Source organism: Gouania willdenowi, chromosome 9 (genome assembly GCF_900634775.1).
Source record: "Gouania willdenowi chromosome 9, fGouWil2.1, whole genome shotgun sequence".
Lineage (NCBI taxonomy): Eukaryota > Metazoa > Chordata > Actinopteri > Blenniiformes > Gobiesocidae > Gouania > Gouania willdenowi.
Genome location: NC_041052.1, coordinates 6,175,188 through 6,197,175, shown reverse-complemented (window position 1 = coordinate 6,197,175; position 21,988 = coordinate 6,175,188). Strand labels below are relative to the sequence as shown.

The following is a 21,988-nucleotide window of genomic DNA, read 5'->3' as shown; positions in this document are numbered from 1 at the left end:
TTGAAAACATACACACATATATATTTTTTAAAACATAAATCTATATATTTTTCCTTGCAACATGCATTTAACAGCATGCTTGTCAAAAGAAAAGGTTATTTTAAAATAAAAGACAAGTCCAACATGAGAGACATTAAGTATTTGTTCATTTTTGACCAACTGTCCACGATCCACCCAGTACAGGTCTGTGACCCACTTTTGGGTCCCAACCCACTAGTTGAGAATAACTGCTTTAGACCATCCTATTTGGCAGTAAAAAAAAAGACAGAAAAAACATGAATTATTGTGAAAATTGAATGTGAAGTAAATAATTAATCACAAAATCAATTAAATTTAAAAGAGAAAAATCCTGCAATCCTGCAGGGACTGATATCTGTCACTTATTGCTTGGATATTGTCGACGCATTTCATTCTTTATGTATCATTTATACGTCGAAATGCAAACCTAGAGAATTACTGTTGAAAGTTGCTCATTTTTCCACCTAAAATGTGCGGCCCAGTTCAAATCAAGCTACGTTATATTTGGCCCCTGAACTAAAATGAGTTTGACACCTCTGCTTAAAGCATCCAATTCAGCCCACAGGAGAAAGTAACATTGACAGAGAAAACATGAATCATTGTGTAAATTAATAACTAATTCAGGTGTAGATATCTCAGACCCTTTAAATGCACAGATTCAATGACACTCCACAGCTTCATCACATGATGGCAGTTATTTTTAAGCTCAAAATCCTGCAATTTTTCTCAAATTATTCCACAAAATCTCACAGTCCCCTGCAGGGACTGAGATCTGTTCCTTATTGCTTGGATGTTGTTGGTGTGTAACATACTTTATATATTATTTATACATAAGAGTGCAAACTAAGGCACATTAATGTTGAAATGACTTGTTTTCTCCTCCTATAACCTGTGATCGATTTAAGACCAGACTGGTACGTATTTGGCCCCTGAACTAAAATGAGTTTGACACCTCTGGTCTGAGGAGAGTCAAAAAATATGCCATTCATACAATAAAACAAACCTCCTAAAATAATTTAAAAGATGTTAGAGAATGAGGAGAACTGGGTAATATGGTTATTTTCTCCACGTGTGTGTGTCACATCCCACACATGAAGGAGGAAGACACGTGAGAACAAAGATCCACCGCTGAGGTCTTCCTCGTGTGTCACTGTAGAAGTGGTCACAGACAAACCAGTGGTCAGCACAATCACACTCCAGTTCACCCCTCGGACTAAAAAACATGTCTGTGTTCACTGGTTCACCCACACGAACCAGTCATAGCAGCCAGTCGCTTTATACTGGGTTGGCTTTGATTTTACTGTTCATCCAGTCAATGTAGTGGGTGACCCGGGTGTACACCCCGGGCTTATCTCTCTGTCCGCAGCCTTCGCCCCAGCTGATGATGCCCATCAGAGTCATTCTGTTGTTGTTTCTGCAGACGAGAGGCCCCCCAGAGTCGCCCTGTGGATGAAACCAGTCACACACATTATTAGAGCAGCTCGTGATCACAGACATTCACATTAGCATTTAAAATAATTACCAATTATCTGAGCATTGATACAGAAAATTCATGTTGTTGTTGTTTTGTCAGTAATTGTGTGTTTCTGGAGTCATTTAGTGTATTTTTCTGTCATTTAGGGAATTTTTCATTGTCTTTTTGAGTGTTTTCGAGTCATTTTGTGTAATTTTGTTGGGCATCTTTTGTTATTTTGTGTGTTTTTGATCTAGTCACTATGTGTGTTGAAGTGGTTGTTTTGTGTGTCTTTTTGTGTAATTTAATTTTTGCGGTACTTTTGTTGACATGTTGTGCCTTTTGTTGTTGTTTTGTGTGTTTTTGGAAGTATTTTGTGTATGTTGGGCTTCATATTCCTACCAACTTGAATTACAATTACGTGGGGATTTTTCTGGGGGCGGCGCACAAACTTTGACCACCACCAGTTGCCCATAATCTTTCTTGTCAAATTGTGTGTTTTTGGAGTCATTTTCTATATTTTTGTTGATGTATTGTGTATTTTTTTTTTTTTTCTGTCATTTTGTATAATTTTGTTGGCATTTGTTATGTGTGTTTTTCTAGTCACTATGTATGCTTAAATGTTTATTTTGTGTGTCTTTCATGTGTTTCATCTGTCATTTTGTGTAATTTCATTTGTGTTATTGTTTTGTGTGTTTTTGTAATCATTTCAAGTGTAATTTTTTATTGACATTTTGTGTATTTTGTTGATGTTTCTTTTTGTGTTTTTTGAGGTATTTTGTGTATGTTGGGCTTCATATTCATTCCAACTTGAATTTGGAGGACTTGTTTTAGGGGCCGCACCAACTTTTTATGATTCCATCAGGATGTGTTGAACAAAGGTTCATTGTTGATACCTTGCAGGCGTCGTCCAGACCCCTGGTGTCACCTGCACACATCATGTTGGGGGTGATGATGCGACCTGAGAGAACATCAGGGATGCAGCGCTCTTTGGGCCACAGACGGACGAAACCTCTCTTTACACGCTCGGAATACTCGGGGGAAACTATAACGAGAGAATAGGAGTCTCTCAAGAGTCAAACACAGTCCTGCATGTTTTACACATACAAATGAACATAAAAATTGCACAAAAGGCAACAGAAATACCCAAAAAGGAATCCAAAAACACAAAATGGGAACAATAACACATAAAATGAGAGAAAAATATGCAAAACTACACAAAATGATTTAAAGGAAAAAAATCAAACATACAAAATGACGTAAAAATTGCACAAAACAATATGAGAAAGAAAATACAGAAGTTTACTGCAAAACACATGATGACTACAAAAACACACAAAAATAACACAAAACTTGTAAAATGACAACAAAAATACACAAAAATGAATCCAGAAACACAACATGTCAACAAATGTACATGAATCGACTGAAATGAACATGAAACAATGACAAAAACACACAAAACGAGAAAGAAATCTACAAAATAACAGCAAAACTACACACAATTATTGAAAGTTAAAAAAACAAACATACAAAATGACAAAAAATGCTCAAAAGATAACATAAATACAGAAAAACACATGAGAACTACAAGAGTACACAAAAACTTATGAAATGACAACAAAAATTCATGAAATAACGTAAAAATGTATAAACAAAAAGGAATTCAACAACAAAAAATGTCAACAAAAGTACACAAAACGATGACAAAAACACAAAACGAAAGAAAAATATACAAAACAACAACAAATCCGGACTCAGATTGGTCATTATTCTAAATCCTGACATGAATGTTGATAATGTGTCACTTGGAGCAAACAAACATATTAGATTAATCAGTGTTAGTGAACGAGGAAGACTTTTGCTTTAAATGTTTGCTTTTTCTGCCCCCTATTGGTCAGTCTATCGATGTCCATTGTAAAACTTCCTTTGATTACAATAACTTTATTCTGAAAGTAAAGTGGTGACACATTCTGTGTGAAATCAGGTCCAGTGTTTGCTTACATTCAGAGTCCTTTCCATAGCCAGAGATCTCACACTCAGTCCAGTCGGGCAGCACCAGCCCACGTTCAGGCAGACACGCTGGAAGCACCTCTGGAGAGTTTACAGCACAGATGCCAATGTCCGTCTGTAGCTTCAAAATAGCTGCAAGTAATAAAAAACAGAAAAAATGGCCACAGAAAACTTAGAGTGATGTCCAGGAAAAATGTGGGATGGATGAGACAAAAAGGAAAAAGCTACAATATTGTCACTCAGTGGGACCTACCGATACTTAAAGGGTGAAAGGCTTGTTTTAAATGAGGAAATCATCTCACTGTGGTTTAAACTAATGAAATTACAAAATATAACCACATGTATCTATGTAACAAACAGGAGGAAATTTAAATTTCATGCCAATGTTCTTAAATGATTTTCTTCATTGATAATAAAGATCATTAACACAAATAAAATGCCTACACGCAAATAAAGCAATGAGAACCTATTAATGTAGTAGAAATTAAAAGAGCTTTAAATTATTAGATTATTATTATTGCATTAAATATGCCACTGGAAACAAAATGTAACGTGGTTTACATCGACATGTACTTCATACGGAGTGTAAAAAATAACTTTCAATAAAAAAATTCCTTTTTTGTTTTTTTTTAAGTTTTTTGGCACAGATTGCAAACAATGTTGACTTATTTCCTGTATTTTTGACTTCTGCACTTTTTCATTTGTTTTTTTTTTATGCAGGTAATTAGTTTAATTTAGTTTTTGAATTTTGATTTATTTATTAAATATGTTACTTGCATTATGAAATATAACGTTACTTATATTCCCTGTTAGTTCTTTTCATGCGTGCACTGAATTTCAATTTTTGTCTTGTTTGGTTATTTCCTGCATATTAAAATACTGCACTTTTACATTGGTTTTTCATGCAAGATAATTGATTTAGTTTTTGATTTACAGTATTATGAAATACAGTGTTACTTGTTCCCTGTTAATTCGTTAAATTTGAAATTGTGTTACTTGTCAGGATTATTTGGGGGGACAATGGTGCTAAAGCAAGGCAGTGAAATGCTTCCTTACCAATATCATTATCATATGAATCTTTGTTAAACTTCTCGTGCAGCCAGTACTGCTCAACCTGGAAGATCTGCTCGCTGCTGGAGTTCTGTTTACGAAACGTTCGACCCAAAACCACCTGCAGTCTTTCCGCCTTATCTCTGGAAAATCAAAAGCAAAACCACTGATTAAACACTGAGGGGTGGATTCACAAAGATCTGAAATGAAAGGTGGTAATCCAGTTGCTTCCCTAAATCCTTTAGTGACACAGTTTCCTCACCTGCTGTGCGGAATTCACTGAGATTGCAGCAATCATTAGTGCACAAGCAGAAATGGTGCAATTGAGCGTTTTGCTCGTTTAATGTGGAGACGTCAGTGTGCACAAGGACACTGACATTTGAGGCAGATGGACTTCTCTGTCTGCTGCACAAACATTAAATAATATAGAAAACTAAATAAACAAATAAAAATCAGTCTGCATTCTTTGAAGATGAACTCCTGACCATCATCCAGCGCAGGTCTGAGCAGCGCTGTCACGCACACTCTCATATGTCACCGTCAGTGATCATGCGTAAATGACGCATCTGATCTGCTGATTCTGGCCTGATATTAACACGACATGAGACGTTGACGGTCAATAGAGAAAGGAAATCAGTGGAGCAGTGAGCCTGAAGCGATATTGATCCACGGTCATATCCATATACTGTATCTATCTCTGCGCACAGCGACCCTTGTTTTTCTGTCAACTGCGTGTGTTTGCACCTGCTTCTCAGTTGTCCTATTGTTCCGTACTAAAACAATCACAGCAAAAAGTTCCAGATTTCATTAATCACATTGCGTCCACTGCATTAATTTATTTGCATTTCCTCCTCCCATATATTTGCTCCCCCTGGGAGATCCGCCTCCTATGCATATTCATCAGAGGGAAACATGCTAAAAGGATTGAGGGCGCATTCTGACGCCCTGAAGACGTGCAGTCCTGATTCCCTGGGCTTTGTACTCCTTATTAGCACGTGGAGTTGCAATTCCTCTAAACCTTTTGTGAATCCGCCCCCGAGTGTCATCATGTGTAAAAAAGAATGTAAATCCTTACCTGTCCTCGAAGCAGTGAGCAGCTGTCAGCACCCAACATGAGTCGATGAGGATGCCTCCACATCTGAAGAAGTGCTTCCTGTGTCGGGCCTGGTACACGTTAATGGCTGCCTGCCACGGCTGCTCGGTGATGTCACTGAACCTGCCGCCGAACATCCGGAACACCGGGCTGTTGAGGGTGTTGTCTAAGCGTTGGCCACAGGTTGCTGCGAGAGAAACCGATTGAGTGGCAATTATTGCATAAACAAACTTTTAAATGTGAGGATTCAGTGTAAGCGTTTCTTACCTCCGTTATTGTTGTTCGTAGTGGGAGCACGAGGACCAAGAGTAGAGATGATGGAGGGACGTCTCGCTGCAATAGAAGAACAGCACATTTATCCTCATGTTGACTCTATTAATAAAATCATAAATTTTGTAAAAAAAAGAAAAAAAACTGGATTTCTTCATCATTGAGGCCTGAGGAAAATTATCCCAAAGTCCAAAAATGGATGCTGTGATTTGAGTTTTGACATACCTGGTTTACCAGCTTTAAAGTGTTGATTTTTATTTTATTTGTCAATATAAAAAGTACTCACAACATTTGGGAATGTTACAAAGTTCCCAGGTCAGCTGCATGTTTTTGTACGTGTGACACCACGGCCCTGCGTCACTGTCGGGATTCCTTGAAAAACATGTTTAGAATTATTTGGAGGATATTTTTTTTATTTTATTATATTTTATTTTATTTTGCAACATGCAAGACAAGCAGAAAAATGACAACAACGTATGAAAAACAGATAATTTGATCTAATATCTATGGTCGTGTGTGATAAAGGAAAATTAAAAAAAAAATACAGATAAGTAATAATAATAATAATAATATTAGTTATTTTTTATTATTGGTAGTAGGATAAAAAATAAAATAAAGTATTGAATATTAAATATTATTATTATTATTATTATTATTATTATTATTATTATTAATAATAATAATAATAATAGGATAAGAGACAAATACATAATTACAACATTAAACTAAATTAAAAAATAATACCAAAAAAATAAAGAGAAGGAAAATACATACAGTATATACACAAATTATATATTTTTAAATATAACAACAAAGGAATAAAGAGAAAATATTAAGAAAACAAAAACAAAATAAGAAAATAAATAAATAAATGAACAAAAAATTCTCAGATAACGCCCAAACCGCCTGGCCAACAGCCGACAGGCGCAGGAGGAACCCGAGAACCACTTCTTCTACCCCTCCTATCCTCATTTTTCTTTCTCTTTTTTCCGCTATTTGTTTTTATTCTCATGCCCAGATGCTTTTTATTTAGAGATGTCACCCACCTGCAGAAGGCGTGGCTGCCCAGACCCTCCTCTAATGCGTCCGACCTCCACGCGTTGTTGCGCTTGTGCTTGACAGCCGGAGAATCCCACGGGAGACATCGAGAACCACTGCTGGTGACGGAAACTGTTCCTCTGTACGATCGACCAGAGTCTGATACACAATCTGTGAGCTGATCTGCTCCACAAACACAAGTGTGTTAATGTCTGTGTGTCATTACTCAGAAGTCTTTATGAATGGGTTCCTGCTATTGAAAGCTTTACCTTCTGGACATTTGGGTACGGAGCAAAACTCCCAAACAATCTGAGTTCCTTTATAGACGTAGCACCAGGGAGTGTTGTCGTTATCTGGGTTCCTGTGGGGCAGATGGAGAATATTAGAAGTTTAAAGGTCAGGCCTGTTTAACACTAGACTAGACACCCTCATCAAAGGTGGCCAGCTACAGGGTAACACGCATAAGATTAAAAATCTGCTACCATCACTTTCAGCCAAGAGGATCTCATCAAACTCAGTGTTTTAAACCAAACTATGATAAATCTAGCTACAAATGATGTTAGGTTTGCATCTGACTGATGACGTTTGCAGCATTTCTGCGTGTTCTCTGTCCCACCTGCAGAAGTTGTGATTGCCCAGTCCGAGACTGCTGGCGTCCATTTTCCTCGCCGTAAACCGTCGGCCCCTCAAAGACGTGGAGTTCCAGTTGATGCACTCAGCTCCTGAATGGCTGATGCTCCACGTACCCCGATATCCTTCTCCTTGTCCCACAATGCACTTCTCCCTGTTGTCTAAACAAAACAGTAAAACAGCGGTAAGTGAATGTAGTCACTTGTTTTTAAACATAAGTTGATATCATTCCAATGATTGACCATGGGACGTGATGACACTATCTGCATACTTATTCCTTTTAGTGGCTTTAACTCAGTGTTTTTCAACCTTGGAGTCGTGACCCCATGTGGGATCACTTTAAATGTCTCGTAATTGATTTGAAAAAAAAAAAAAATACTGATTAAAAATAGATTCTTTAAATTTAAAATTTCAACTGTATTCTATACTTAAACTTTCTCAAATATAAATCAATTTCCACGGAAGCGGATTAGGTACAATATTGAATGAGAAAATAATTTTGGGCAAATCAAGAATAAAGTCGAAATGTCGAGTTTAAAGTTTAAATTTTGAAAATAAAGTTCAAATATAACGTTGAGATTAAAGTTAAAAAAAAATTGAAAATGAATACACTATACAAATATCTAAGATGGAGCATCTTGTGACTAATCCTGGCTGTTCTGTATAAATTGTAATACAGTAAAACAAACACAATCACATGGAAATTTTAGAAGAAAAGTGTCTTTGGGGTCGCCAGAAATTTTTATTAGATCAAAATGGGGTCACGATCCAAAAAAGGTTTAGAACCACTGAGTTAGGGGTTTAGGGACTTGCTCAACATCCCACAACGATGGCCCAGGCTGGATTTGAACCTGTGACCCTCCGATTACAAGCCGTCTTCCTTAACTTCAGTGTTTACAATGGAGATCAAAACCATTTCAACTTTTTGTATCTTTGATTTATTGATCTATGCAGCATCCACAATGTCTTTATCTGATATAAAAATAATGGTCTCCACTGTAAAAATCACAAAATATGACCAGTTTAAGTGACACGCTGTATTAATGCATCGCTACTACTGACATCACTGTGCTACCTACGACAGCTGGGGTTCAGATAATTATTCCACAGCGAGGGTGGGGTGTCACCAAAAGTCAGCCACGGAAACAAAAACATTTCTGGCCCACTTCGGAAAACTGCTCTGCTCGCTGCCACCAAGAACAGCATTGGCTACACTTTTAAGTCAACTTGAACCAGGCCTGTGGTGAGAAAATGATTGTTTCTCTTCATCTGAGCTGCGTCACACGTCCTGCAGCTTATTCACTCACTGATCTCACACTGCGCCCCACTGAAGCCGGCGGGACACTGGCAGATGTAGTCCGACGTGTAGACCGCCTCCTTACACGTTCCTCCATTGTAGCATTGGGACACAAAGCAGTCTGAAAACACAGACAGACAGAGGGAGGTTTAGTCAGGACAGCGTCATCCAGATCAACAGCATGATAAAAGTTAAAATAATAGAAATGAACACGTGTGTATACAAAGATCAAGGTTTGGGATTTGGCTTTGTGCATGTATCATCACATTAGGAAGTTTGCTTAGTGTGTGTCAGTGTGGGTTGGACATTTTTAATGACTCCATGATGTTGATTGCTACCATTAGCTTTTTTGCTGATATCTGACATGGTGATATTATCTAACACTACATTTCTGATACCAATAGCTGAAAAGAAATATAAAAATTAAATTTTTTAAATCTCAGGATTTTCTTTTTTTTTAAGTATTGATAGTTGAAAAATACTAAAATAAAATTTAAAAAAATCTCGGGATTTTTTTTATAAGATACCAATAGTTGGAAAAAAAAAAATTACAATAAATAATAGGATTTTATTTTAATATTTTTTCTAAATGAAATTCCAATAGTTGAAAAAAAAAACTAAAATAAGATTTAATAAATCTCAGGATTTTATTTTAATTTATTTTCATTAAATACCAATAGTTGGAAAAAAAAAACTAAAATAAGATAAAGATTAAATACATCTTAGAATTGTATTTTTATTTTTTTTAATTAAATACCGATAGTTGGAAAAATATACTAAAACAAGATTAAGATTGAATAAATCTCAGAATTTTATTTTAATTTTTTTTAAATTAAATACCAACAGTTGAAAATAATACTAAAATTAAATTTAAAAAAATCTTTTTTTTTAAATTTTTTTATGAAATACCGAATACTGAAATAAAATGGATAAAATCTCTTGATTTTATTTTTATTTTTTTAAAATAAGATACCGATATATACATAAATATACATACACCAACCTCATAATATATCGCTCATTGGAAATAACAGGTTCAGCCTGCTTTTAATGTGATGCCCATTGGACGTATTCTACAAATAAACATAACATGTGCAAAATAAGAGTTCCTTTTCAACTATAGTCATGGAAAAAGTGCCATATTGGTTTTTAATACATTTTCTGAAGCAACGACACAGACTCATTTTTTAATATTGGTGGAAAAACCAATGCTGATAATATCGCTCATCTCTAATTGCAGCACATTTACTCTCAGCATTACGAGCTCCTAAAGTCACTGTTGCAGGACTGAAAACGAGGTTGTAATTTGTCTGAGGCAGGAGTAATGATGCTTCTCAAGATTCGTCAACTGTGCTGAGCGTAAGCAGGAGTTCTGGCTTGGTGAGAGTATATCATATCACCTCAGACTAAACTACTCCCACTCCACAAAGCCAACGACTCTACATTTGGACGCACTGAAATAACAGATTTGGACACAGGAGCGTGGCTCGCCAACAGAAAATAATCATCTGAGGTTAGGACGGTGAATATGAAGTGAAGTGGAATTATAATGACAGACAGAAGGTCAGGCAATGCCAGGCCAACATACACGACACGAGGGGAAAACCTTCAAAATAAATTGTGTTAATGACAAACTCAATGTGAGTAAAGCAGCAAAGTCTGTGTTTGTGTTTCTGTGCGTTCACACTCACTGATGACGGGCACAACATGACACAGCTCTCGTCCCCTTAAAGCACAATGGCAATATTCCACACGCTGTCCCCTCCATCTCAGCCACGTGTCCCCATAACTACGCACTGCGGACGTCTCACTATCCACACAAAGCACTGAAGAAGACACACAAACACATTAACAACACACAAACACACAGTTAACAAAGAATTTGGTTTTCAGCCAAACAAACATAAAGGAGCATAAAAACAGAGACAAAGGGAAACAAAAAACTGATCATGGTGACATTGGCCCTCATTTATCAACTAAGATCTGAGCGTACGACGTGTGTTGGACCATATTCATGCAAACTTTGGTATTTATCAATCCTGACGTGAGCGTACGCTACGATCAGATCTCACGTCAGGGTTGAGCTCGTGTATGTAAACCTAAGTGTGTGGATTTGTGGTTCAGCAGCAAAATCTGACTGAGACTGAAATTAAAGTATTAAACAAACCTCAGCTGTCATTTAAGCTTTCTTAAAAGCGTTTTTGTTCATTTATTTCAACGTGTTATTTATTGTCTAAAGAGCACGGACATAAACGGTATATTTCCGTGTGTCTCTTCAAGATCTCTGCTGTGAAGTTGTATGCAGCTCACACAGGGGGGCAGACCTCTCCTATGAGCGCCTTTATACAGTGGCTGACAGGGGCAAACACCCAGGAAAACAGCAAATGGCTGCAAACAGCAGGAATGCTGCAAAAATATACCTTTAAGTGCAGTTTATGCTGTTAAAAAGCACATCTTCTTTTTTCTTGCCAGCATTTGTTTGACCTCAGTGGGCGGGGCCTCCAAACCAGGAAGATTTAAGGGCATAACATGTTAATGACAATCGAATTCAACCGCTGCATTTATCAACGAATCATTTGTACGCTGGGATTGGTCAAATACGAATGTTTCATGAATCACATGATGGTCCTGTCGTAGCACTCAGATTTGCACCCGTTTTCATGCAAGGTTTATAAAAGAAGGCCAATGAGAGTGGTAGTGATTTGTGATGAAGCGAGACAAACAAAAAAGTGATGAGGCTCACGGGACGAGGTGAAAGAGGACGGTGAAGACTTGGCGACATGAATAATGAAAAGCGTCCGTCTAGGTGGCTTCCTGTCAGGCTCACCTCTGTAAAAACGCGTCCCTCGTTTGGTGCGAAGAAGCTCCACCTGCAGAGAAACGGAGCAGTGAGTCAAACACGGGACCTCGGTACGCCGAGGGTGTTTCCCCTAGTGTTCTTCTATAAACATCAAACCATCACACACTGATGGTAACCTGTCATTTCAGTCAAATATAATTTCATACTGTAATGTTCCAGTGGTCAGCGTTTCAAAGAACTGTGGAACAAATGCAAGTGCAACAGGGCCACGTATTAGGTCTCTCCCACATAGATGTAATATTTGATGGAAATTAAATGAATAAATAAAATTACGTTGTATTAAATTAAATAGTATTGAACTGAATTAAATTGTATTGTTGTGCTGTAAATTACATGTGTCAAACTCAAGGCCCGGGGGCTGAATTCGGCCCTTTCGAGCATCCAATTCGGCCCACAGCACAAAACAAAAAATGTCAGAGAAACCATGAATCCTTGTTTAAAACTAACCAACTAATTAAGTCGTAGATATCTCAGCTGGATTTCTCCAAAATGATGCACAAATTCAATATTAACAAGGCTCACATTTTTCCCCATGCTTGTCACACGATGGCAGTCATTTTTAATCTCAAATTGTTAAAAGAACTCTACATTTTTCCCAAATCCTGCAATTTTTTTCAAATTATTCCACAAACTTTTTGCAAATTAAATATAAATGGGCCACAAAATCAAATAAATTGTGAGTGAAAACTAATATGTGTCACTTATTGCTTTGATATTATCAGTGCCATACACATTTTATAATTTATTTATACATGGAAGTGAAAACTAGAACACAACAATGATTAAATTATGAATTTTCCCGCCTAAAATCTGCAGCCCACGTGTGATAAATTGCTCCATATTTGGCCCCTGAACTAAAATGAGTTTGACACGCTTGTGGAAAATGCACTGGGTTTTCATCCATTACGCTTAATAGGCAAAGACGATTAGAATACAATTTAATTAATAATTCTAAAAACAAGTACTTAAAGTTAAAAAGAGAGCAGCTAAGTTGATAAAAAAAAACAAATGGAAGTTATTATCACAAAAAGCACAATATGGGTGCACAATACAATGAGAGAATATGATATTTGTGACAAAATTAGAAATAAATGTGTTTGAATTTAAAACATAAAGGACTGCAGTGTGTTTGTTGTTGTATGTATATATATATATATATATATATATATATATATATATATATATATATATATATATATATATATATATATATGTGTGTGTAATACTTACATTGTCCGCTAGGCAGCAGCACAGGGCGGAAAGGAGAGTTATTAGCTCTAATGTTCTGCTCATTTCTCTTCACTTTGTCTTTATTTTGCTGAAAGACAAAATCCAAAAAATGCACATCAGGTCACAGAAGATACAAAGTGTTTTTTTTTTTTTGTATAAAACTATTTCAAACCATAAAACCAACTTTTCTTGGCTACACTGACTTTAAAACAAAAAAAAAGCTTTTATTCTCTCATCCAAAATAATTATTATTAGTACAGTTCACTTTACTTTTCAAATGTTCACACCATTTGAGACTAAAGTCCACTAGAGTTTATAAGGAGTGTAGACTGCAGCAATAGACTGGAGGTGAATCATGATGCACCTTATTCGTGGCCTCTTCCAGCTTCACTGTTTCCCTAATTAGTTTCCTTCCTGATGTCTACCAAAGGATGCCCTCAGACAGGAAAAGGGACATAAGGTGCATAGATCTGAAAACATGGAAGTTATTCCTAGAATAACAAAGTTGAATGGATGGATTTTGTTTGACAAGATTATCAAAAAGCTTGTGCAGGTAAAATATTAGTATAAACGCAGCAGTTTTTATCTCTTCCTTAACTTAATCATTTGCTTTCCTGTCTTGTTGCATTCCCCCATTTGACAAACATAAACAACTGGTGGCCCAGGGGCCACATGCAGCTCTTTGTTTTATTTTTGTGCGGCCCCTAAATTAAAGGCACATAATGTATCCAAAAAGACATACAATTACTTTTAAGAAAACATAGAAAAATACAAAAAAAAAATGCACATAAGAACAACAAAAATACATAAAACAATAATGGCAAAAAATACACTAAATTACTTAATAAAAATAAGAATAAGAATAATAAACCCAGAGAAAACTACCAAAAATAAAACAAAAAAGAAACAAAATTACTTAAGAAATGCATGAAATTTCAACGAAAATGCACAAAAGGACAAAAAAGTACATAAAACCGCAAAAAAGAAACAAAATTACTTAAGAAATGCATAAAATTACAAAAAAATGCACAAAAGGACAAAAAAACCACACACATTTACTCCAAATACACATATGACGATTACAAATAAACACAAAATGAAGCCAAATGACAAAGTGACACCAAGACAAAGGCAAATACTGACTTTAAAAATAAGAAAGAAACACACACAAGGAGATTAAAATATACAAAACGACAACAAAAACACACAAAACAACAACTAAAACAGACTACACCCTTTATTGTTCCCTGTATTCATGCTCAGATTGGTTATTATTCTAGATGCTGAGATGATATTCTAATAAAGTTGCCTATCTCGGCCTTATGAAGACCTAATCACACGTCTTTGTTCCCTACTGAGGACAAACTGAACTCCTTTTATCTTCTCCTCAAGCTAAAACTGTGATATTATCCAGCATTAAAGTACAGATGGTTCAACGTGGACAACCCTGGGTTGATTAGTGGCAACATGCAGAGAAGAGACTTCCTGTTCAAACGAAGCCCAGCTGCAGCTACAGGAGGAGAATGAACTTTTCTTTTGTAAAGGCGTATTGTTATTTAGCAATAAAATAGTTTGAAAAGGACTCAGAGTGAAGCTGAGTGTCTGTTGCTCCTCAGTTTAAGTGTGAGTAACCATGAGTCACAAAAGGAGAAGAGGGTGTGTGGAAGAACGTTAAGCGGGAAAGTAAACCGGGACGAGCAGCTGACCTCCATGTGCAGAACTACAACATGACTATACTTCAGATGTGCGTATCTATACAAAGAACCAGACATAGCATGAATATCTACATCTACATTTCCTCCACAGTGACTCATCATCACTGTCGATCAGTGGTGCACTTAATGGACAACGACACAGTGTTGTTTTATATGCATGAGGTAAAACCCTCAAACATCAGGAACATAACGCTAACCAACAGAGATGTAAAGAGTACTGATGTATCCTAAACAAGTAGAAGTACTGTTAATTGTTTGAAATTGTATTCAAGTGCAAGTACAAGTAAGTCATACATGAAATACTCAAGTACAAGTAAATATAAGCTCAATTAAATAGTACTCAAAGTAAAAGTTACTAGTTACTTCCCCCCCACATGTTTATTTTTGGTAATAAATCTTGCCACAGTAAACATCTCATGTATAAACTACTTAAAAAGGAAGAGACCAAGTCTTGAACAATTGGAACTTAATTTATTTTCCACAAAGGCATCACTATAAAATAAAAGTTTTGTCAAAATGTACATTTCTTTTAAACATAAAATAACACCAATAAATTAAATCCAAAATAATAATAAAAAATTCTCAGACTCTAAGTATAGCTACATTTATGAACTCTAAAACTGAGAAATCAACAAACATTCAATGGCATTTTGGCACCGTACATTATGTTTATTCTGATTGGTCGCCTATGATGTGATGCATTTGATTGTTGTCTGGTCATTTCATTTTTTTGTGTTTCACAATGTCCGTTGAACATTTTAAAACTAAAAAATAATAATTTACTCAATAACGGTTGGGTGTATAAATGTAACAAAATACTTTTAAAACGTAATTAAAGAGTAACTAAACTCCTGCTTTCTCCTAACCTGCCACTAGGAGGGAAATTCAGAAAAATGCTTTGATTATGGGCGGAGCTCCTGTAGCAGTTAAGACACGCCCAGTCTATACTATAAAATCTCCATTGAACAATCTATGCTATGTTAACTAGCTACTCATTACTCAACATACAGTACCTCTTTATTCACTCTTCTCTCAATCCAACCAACTCACCACAGATTGTTTTTAATAAAAGGGGCGGGGCTAACAGTGCTTGTTTGTGACGCAAGATGGTCCCAAAACATCACATGATCGTGTTCTCAGCCAATGGCAAAAATCAATTGTAATAGCCGGCTTTCAACCAACAGAGGGCAGTCACTCTGACATTTTACAACAAAATATGCCAAATTGAAATACTTTGACTAAAATGTTGAGAGTTGGACCAGGATCAATCAACAGCCCTACTTCATACACAAATACATGTGTATTCAGTAGAAAAAAGTGGTTTTGGGTTTTAGTTACTCTTTAAGTGCAAATAAAATGACTAATTTGGAAATACACTCAAAAAAGAACAAGTACCCATAAAAGCAACCTAATGACTGTAATGTGAGTACTTGTAATCTGTTACTTTCACCACTGCTAACCAACACCAAAGTGTGCTGCTTTTTTAGGCTCATTGTTCATTCGAGCAGTTATGGCTTCTCTGTTCAACACAAAAATCACCAATTTCACACACTCACCATCAAAAGACGTTCCAACAAAGAACAACCCTCCAGTTCTAGTGCAGTTCCACACCCAACGGGGGCCTCCCAGCTGAGCAACAACAACACACTCACTTCCTTTTTTTGTGTGTATTGTGCAGCTGTTCTGTCGCCCCCCACCCTCTCTCTCTTTCTCCCCTCATGTCAGGCATAAACATGTGTTTCCTGCAATAATACTGTAGCGACACGCAGATCTGCGCATGTCGGAAACATGCAAACATATCAACACGAGAACACACGCCTTCGTGTCCACATCAGATAGGAACAAATGTGGAACGCACCCTGTTTAAAGTAAAGTAGAACATGGAGGGGCCCACTTTGTGGTGTAATCACTCCTTATTTCAAACAATCCCACAATGCAATAGGGCTGAGTTTTTACCATGAAATGTCTACCTTTTAAATGTAGAAGAACTCCAGCCTTTAACAGGGTTAATATATTATTCCGTTACAGTAAATATGTTAACGGTTAAAAGATGCTTGGTAGGGGCAAGCCTGTGGTCAGAGGAGAATGAGGTTATGCTGGTTAGTAGGTCAAAAAAACGGTTGGAAAAAATGAAAACATCTGCAGCAAAGAACCGAGCAGACTGTGAGTCACAACATCTGGCTGAGGATGCGTGGCAAGCACATTCAAACACACACACACACACACACACACACACACACAAAGAGAATGATTACAAACGGTTTGATGCACGCCGCATTAATTGCACAATGTGTGTTCTACAAGGATCAGTCCTAGGCCCACTGATGTTTGCTTGTTTATTCATTTCTTTGTTTATTTGTCTATTCCAGGCTGATAGAACAGCATCAAAATCAAGTAACACTATGTTTGCATTGGTATTTTTCTCTGATATCTACTTCTTACAACCTTCTTACTTCTTAATGGATATTTTTTGGTTTTCTTTCATCCTGCGTTAATTCTGATTTATATTACTACTTGTCCTTAATGACAAATAAACAACTCATAACTCTTCAAGTTATAACATTATGTATTAACCTTCAAGATCTCCCTAAACAATGACTTGATAAAAGGAAAACTGTCAAAGAAACGTTCCTGGTCACAAGTCATTTAACACTTTGACATTTTGCTGCCGTGATGATGCGCTGAAGTTATTAAAGTTTTGGGAGGTTTTTGTAATCAAAGGTAAAATTGGAACAATAATACTCAGCGACCAGAATCACATTTTGACTGTCTAGCATCTAGCCTCTGTATTTGGGAAATTTTCACGCTCCCAGCTAGTACATGTGTAAGGACTGGGACTTCCATGTTTCGTAATCACAGAAAATGGACAGAAGACACAGAATTCAGGTTCCCAAAACGGAACAAACAATTGGAATTTTTTATTTTATTTAATTTAAAATCAGGCCCCAATATGACACGGAAATATCTCTTAGCATGTTTTGGGACAACATCACGCAACAGGTCACTGAATGTCTAGCTAGTTTACAATACCAACGGATATGTAATATTCCGCTCTTAATCTCGATCAACATCTTGCCCTATGGAATAAGCTAGGCAATAAGCAATGCAAGATTTTATGCAAAATGAAATGGACATAGCTCTATGATGTCATGCGACAATATCATGAACTTCCATTCCATGTTATTTTTCCCGTAGTGTCTAGCGCTGTAGCTAACAAACGTTCTTGCAACGCAATCTTGTGTGATTTCAGTGTAAACCTTCCAGCTTCAGTAAGTCGTCTAAAACATATAAATATAAAAATGTCTAACATTAACTGACTTTATTAACCCTATTCAGCAGGTTTGGAATTGTTTCAGGAAGTTTATTAACCTGTAACGTCAGGTGAGACAATGAAACCAAAACGAAACGAAAAAGGGGAATTTTTTACGTTTGCTCAATAGCGCAAATTCTCTGGAAGCTTCAATTAAGGGTTTTGTTCAATTTTTTTTTTATTCTGTTGGTTACTCACTGATTGTAATTTATGTCATGTGAGATTGCACTAGTAATTAAGCCACTTTGGAGGCATTATGTGGTCTTTACTTCCAGGGAGGTTCAGTCATTCTTGAGTAAAGCAGCTGTGATGTGAACTGTAAGGTTACTGAGAACAAAGAGCTGCATTGTTGCTCCACAGACTCCCCCCTTGTCTGCAATATGATACAGTGCATTTCTTATCAGGAGAGAAGCTTGTACAGTATTTAGTTGTGGATCCACTGAGAGAATGATGGCACATGAGAGGGCGACGTGGAGGGGAAATTAAAGGATGGAAGAAAATAATTGAGAGGGGGGGAGGAAGGACAGGAATTAAATCCCTGAGGTCAGCGGAATGAGAGAAAGAGAGAGAGTGAGTGGTCCTGAGTCATCCTCGACTGCGAGGAAAAATGAAGGCATGGAGTAGATTTACAGCATCAAAGTCACCAGCACAAGAGGAAAAAAAACTGACATTATTTAGACCAGATCTCAACCTTTTCAGCTTGTGACCCACAAAATCAAGGTGCCAGAGACCAGGGAAATGGGATTTTAAAAACCACAGAAATTGGTTAAAAGTTGCAAATTGGAGTGGTCAAAAACAGGACAGAAAAAGTGGTAAGAAGGTTTCAAAGTGTCAATATAGGCTTAAAAGTGGCAGAAAAAAAAGTAGGAACAACTAGTTGCAAGTGGGCATGACAAATTGTGAATATGGTTAGATTGGCAAAAAATAAGCATGAAGTATGATGAAAAGAGATTAAAAGTTACAATAATGGGTCAACATACGTAACATTAGGTGGAAAAAGTGATGAACAGGTTAAGTGCAGAAAATGTCTTGAAAGTGGAAAAAATGTGCAGAAAAAGTGTAGCAAAAATGTATTAAAAGGAGCAAAAATATGACAAGAAGAAGTGATGAAAATAAGTTAAAATAAACAAGTTTGGTGTCATTGTAGAAAAATGGTAAAAATAAACAAAAATGGGCTCAAATTGTTCAGAAAATATTCTTGGTTTCTTGAAGGCATCTGGGTGACCCCATCCCAGTGTCTTGCGACCCCAAAATGGGCTCCCGACCCCAAGGTTGAGAACCCCTGATTTAGGCGAGAGAAGTTGAGGCATCTTCACTGTTTACTCTTATATATCGGATCAACGGGCATCGAGAAGCTTGAGTGAATCACAAACTACATTAATGTCAGTGAATGTCATAAACCATCTGACCACACTGATCTGGAATGCAGGTAAAAAAAGATTTCTTTAAATGTGCAACGTTACACAAACAGTATCAGTGTGTGACGCAAAACCTCTGAAGGATGTCAGGGAGGAGAAGAAACTCATTAAGCTGATAAGAGCGGCAGTGAGTGTCAGTGATCCTGAACAGCTCAGATGGTGGAGGGCAGAAACACTTGTGGACAAAAAGTCTAAGGAAATGCAGTCAAGTGCAGCCCAGAAACACGTTGTGGAGACGGTTGACACTAGGTGTGAAACTATGTCCTCAGATGCAAAGTCATAAGAATTAGAAAGTAACTGTCAGGACACACACACAGATGGATTTAGCAGGTAGAGGTGGATGCAAAGTGTGCAGCTGAAGTCTGGGTGAGAAAGTGTTGGGATGCCACATGAATGAGTCGGCTACACACAAGGTAAAGTAAAACCCACTTCACCCCCCCCACCCCCGACTCCCTCTCCCATGGAGCCACAGAGGTGAGCTCAGCATTATTATCACAAAGGCACAGTTGACAAATGACAACGAAACACAACACATTTGAAAAATATATACAAAATGACAGAGGAATTTACAAAATGACAAAAATGACTCTCAAAAACCCCAAAAAACAAAACAAAAATACACGAAAAGTACTCATAACACAAAACCACACAAATTGAGAGACAAATGATACAAAATCACCACACAATAACAAAAAATTACACCAAAAACATATTAAAAGACAACAATAAGACACAAAACAGACAAAAGAACAAATAATACACAAAAACAACAACAAAAGAACACAAAATGACAGAAAAATACACACAATGACTTTAAAAACACACAAAACCACAAACAAAAAAATACAAATTGAGAGACAAAATATACAAATTCACCACAGAATGAAATAAAATGACACCAAAAAAAAAAACAATAAGACACAGAAACAGAAAAAAATAACCCAAAATGACAGGAAATTGGCAAAATAACTACAAAAACACAAAATGTGACATAAAACCACAGAATAACATAAAATGACTCCAAAAACACATGAAAAGACAACAATAAGACACAAATCCAGACAAAAGCCTTTGTTCTTCCCTATCCTCATGCTTAGATTGATCATTATTCTAAATGCTGACATTAATGTTGATAACATGGCCCTCAGATCAGAAAATCACATTTTTGTGGCCCCAACTGTCATAAGTGTTGCCTCTCTCTGGTTTTATAGGAAATACTTACAATTCAGCTTCTACATTTCCTCACACAAAAACACAGACCATCACAATTTAAATTTAAATTGAGATTTTTCCAAACAAAAATAAATGACATTTACTATGCAATATAATGCTACAATATAAAGGTATTTCTAGTGGTGGTCAGATAGTAAACAGACTAGAATCTGCATTCACAGTAATAATCAACATGCTACTTGTTCATAACAAAGAGAAATCTGCTGACAGCTGCTAATAAATAATTTGATAGCTATGCTGCAGCATCAATATGAAATATGTATTGATAGAGACAGTGTAGTGTAGATAAACAGGTTCTTACCTCAAGGATCAGTGACTCTGTACCCGGTGTGAGAGTCGTTCTGTCTCTGCTGCTCTTTCTCTGCTCTCAGCCTTTATTAGAGCGCTCCTGGAACAGAGGGGGCGGGGCTTAGAGGATGATGATGATGATGATGGTGGTGGTGGTGGTGGTGGTGGTGGTGGTGGTGAAACTGGACTGAAACAAATCATGTATTTGTGAAGAAAGAAAAAAAAAGTTTAATCTGGATCCATCATTTTAAGACAAAACAATACATAATAAAGCAGCAGATGGACAGCAGACAGAAATAGTCTGAAAACTGTATTCTATAAATTTTTCCTTTTGTATATTTTAAATTAACACGTTTTATTGATACCTTTTGCTGAGTAGTGGAATAAACTATACATGAAACACAAGGTTTCCCCCAAAACTTAGAATGAGGCTGAAAATAATGCCAATAATAATAATAATAATAATAATAATAATAATAATAATAATAATAATAATGAATATTATTGAATAAATAAGAGTAGATTTTTTCATAGAAGTTTATCTTCTTGAGTAAAGATGTGATACATATTTGTCAGTAATTCCAATCCTTACTGTGAAATCATCCTAAAAATAATGTGAATGAAATAAGGCCTACATTAAATAAATAAATAAATAAATAGTAGGCTAGTAAGCCAAATCATTAGAGCCTATAGGTGATGGCAGAAAAGGAAACCCTGATGAGAAGAATAGAATAGAATAGAATAGAATAGAATAGAATAGAATAGAATAGACCTTATTGATCCCCAGAGGTAACATTTAATTGTTGCAGAAACATTTTTTTTAGCCATCTTTCACAACTTATGTGATGTGTATTTTGTTGGCTTTTGTGTGTCTGTGGAGTAATTTTGTATATATTTTGTTCTCATCATAATATGTGTCTTTGCAGTAATTTTTTTGTGATTTAGTGGTTTTTTTGTGTCTTTAATTGTTGTCTCTTTGTATGTTTTATGAGTCATTTTTTTGTATTTATTTTTTAAAGTTTTTGTGTGATTTTGTTGTTACTTTGTGCATTGCACATGTTCATGTAGAATT

At 36.3% G+C, this 21,988-nt stretch overlaps 1 protein-coding gene across 5 annotated transcripts; it reads right to left on the bottom strand.

Annotated features, from left to right (window-relative positions):
- Nucleotides 1-311: 311 nt before the first annotated feature.
- plat (plasminogen activator, tissue) lies at nt 312-21,034 on the bottom strand. Of its 5 annotated transcripts, XM_028457299.1 has the most exons (16): nt 20,930-21,034; nt 12,953-13,040; nt 11,606-11,732; nt 10,554-10,688; nt 8,873-8,983; nt 7,552-7,726; nt 7,205-7,296; nt 6,944-7,118; nt 6,184-6,269; nt 5,895-5,960; nt 5,610-5,814; nt 4,541-4,677; nt 3,476-3,616; nt 2,368-2,516; nt 1,273-1,461; nt 312-1,168 (listed from the first exon to the last, which is right to left on the bottom strand). In XM_028457299.1, exons 2-15 carry the CDS (start codon nt 13,013-13,015, stop codon nt 1,294-1,296), a joined length of 1,830 nt encoding a protein of 609 aa, XP_028313100.1. In that variant the 5' UTR covers nt 13,016-13,040; nt 20,930-21,034; the 3' UTR covers nt 312-1,168; nt 1,273-1,293. The 5 variants fall into 5 exon arrangements, with proteins under 5 accessions (XP_028313100.1, XP_028313101.1, XP_028313099.1 ...); XM_028457300.1 differs by lacking the exon at nt 20,930-21,034 and adding an exon at nt 16,224-16,416 and having other exon boundaries at nt 313-1,461; XM_028457298.1 differs by having other exon boundaries at nt 314-1,461.
- Between the last annotated feature and the right edge of the window lie 954 nt (nt 21,035-21,988).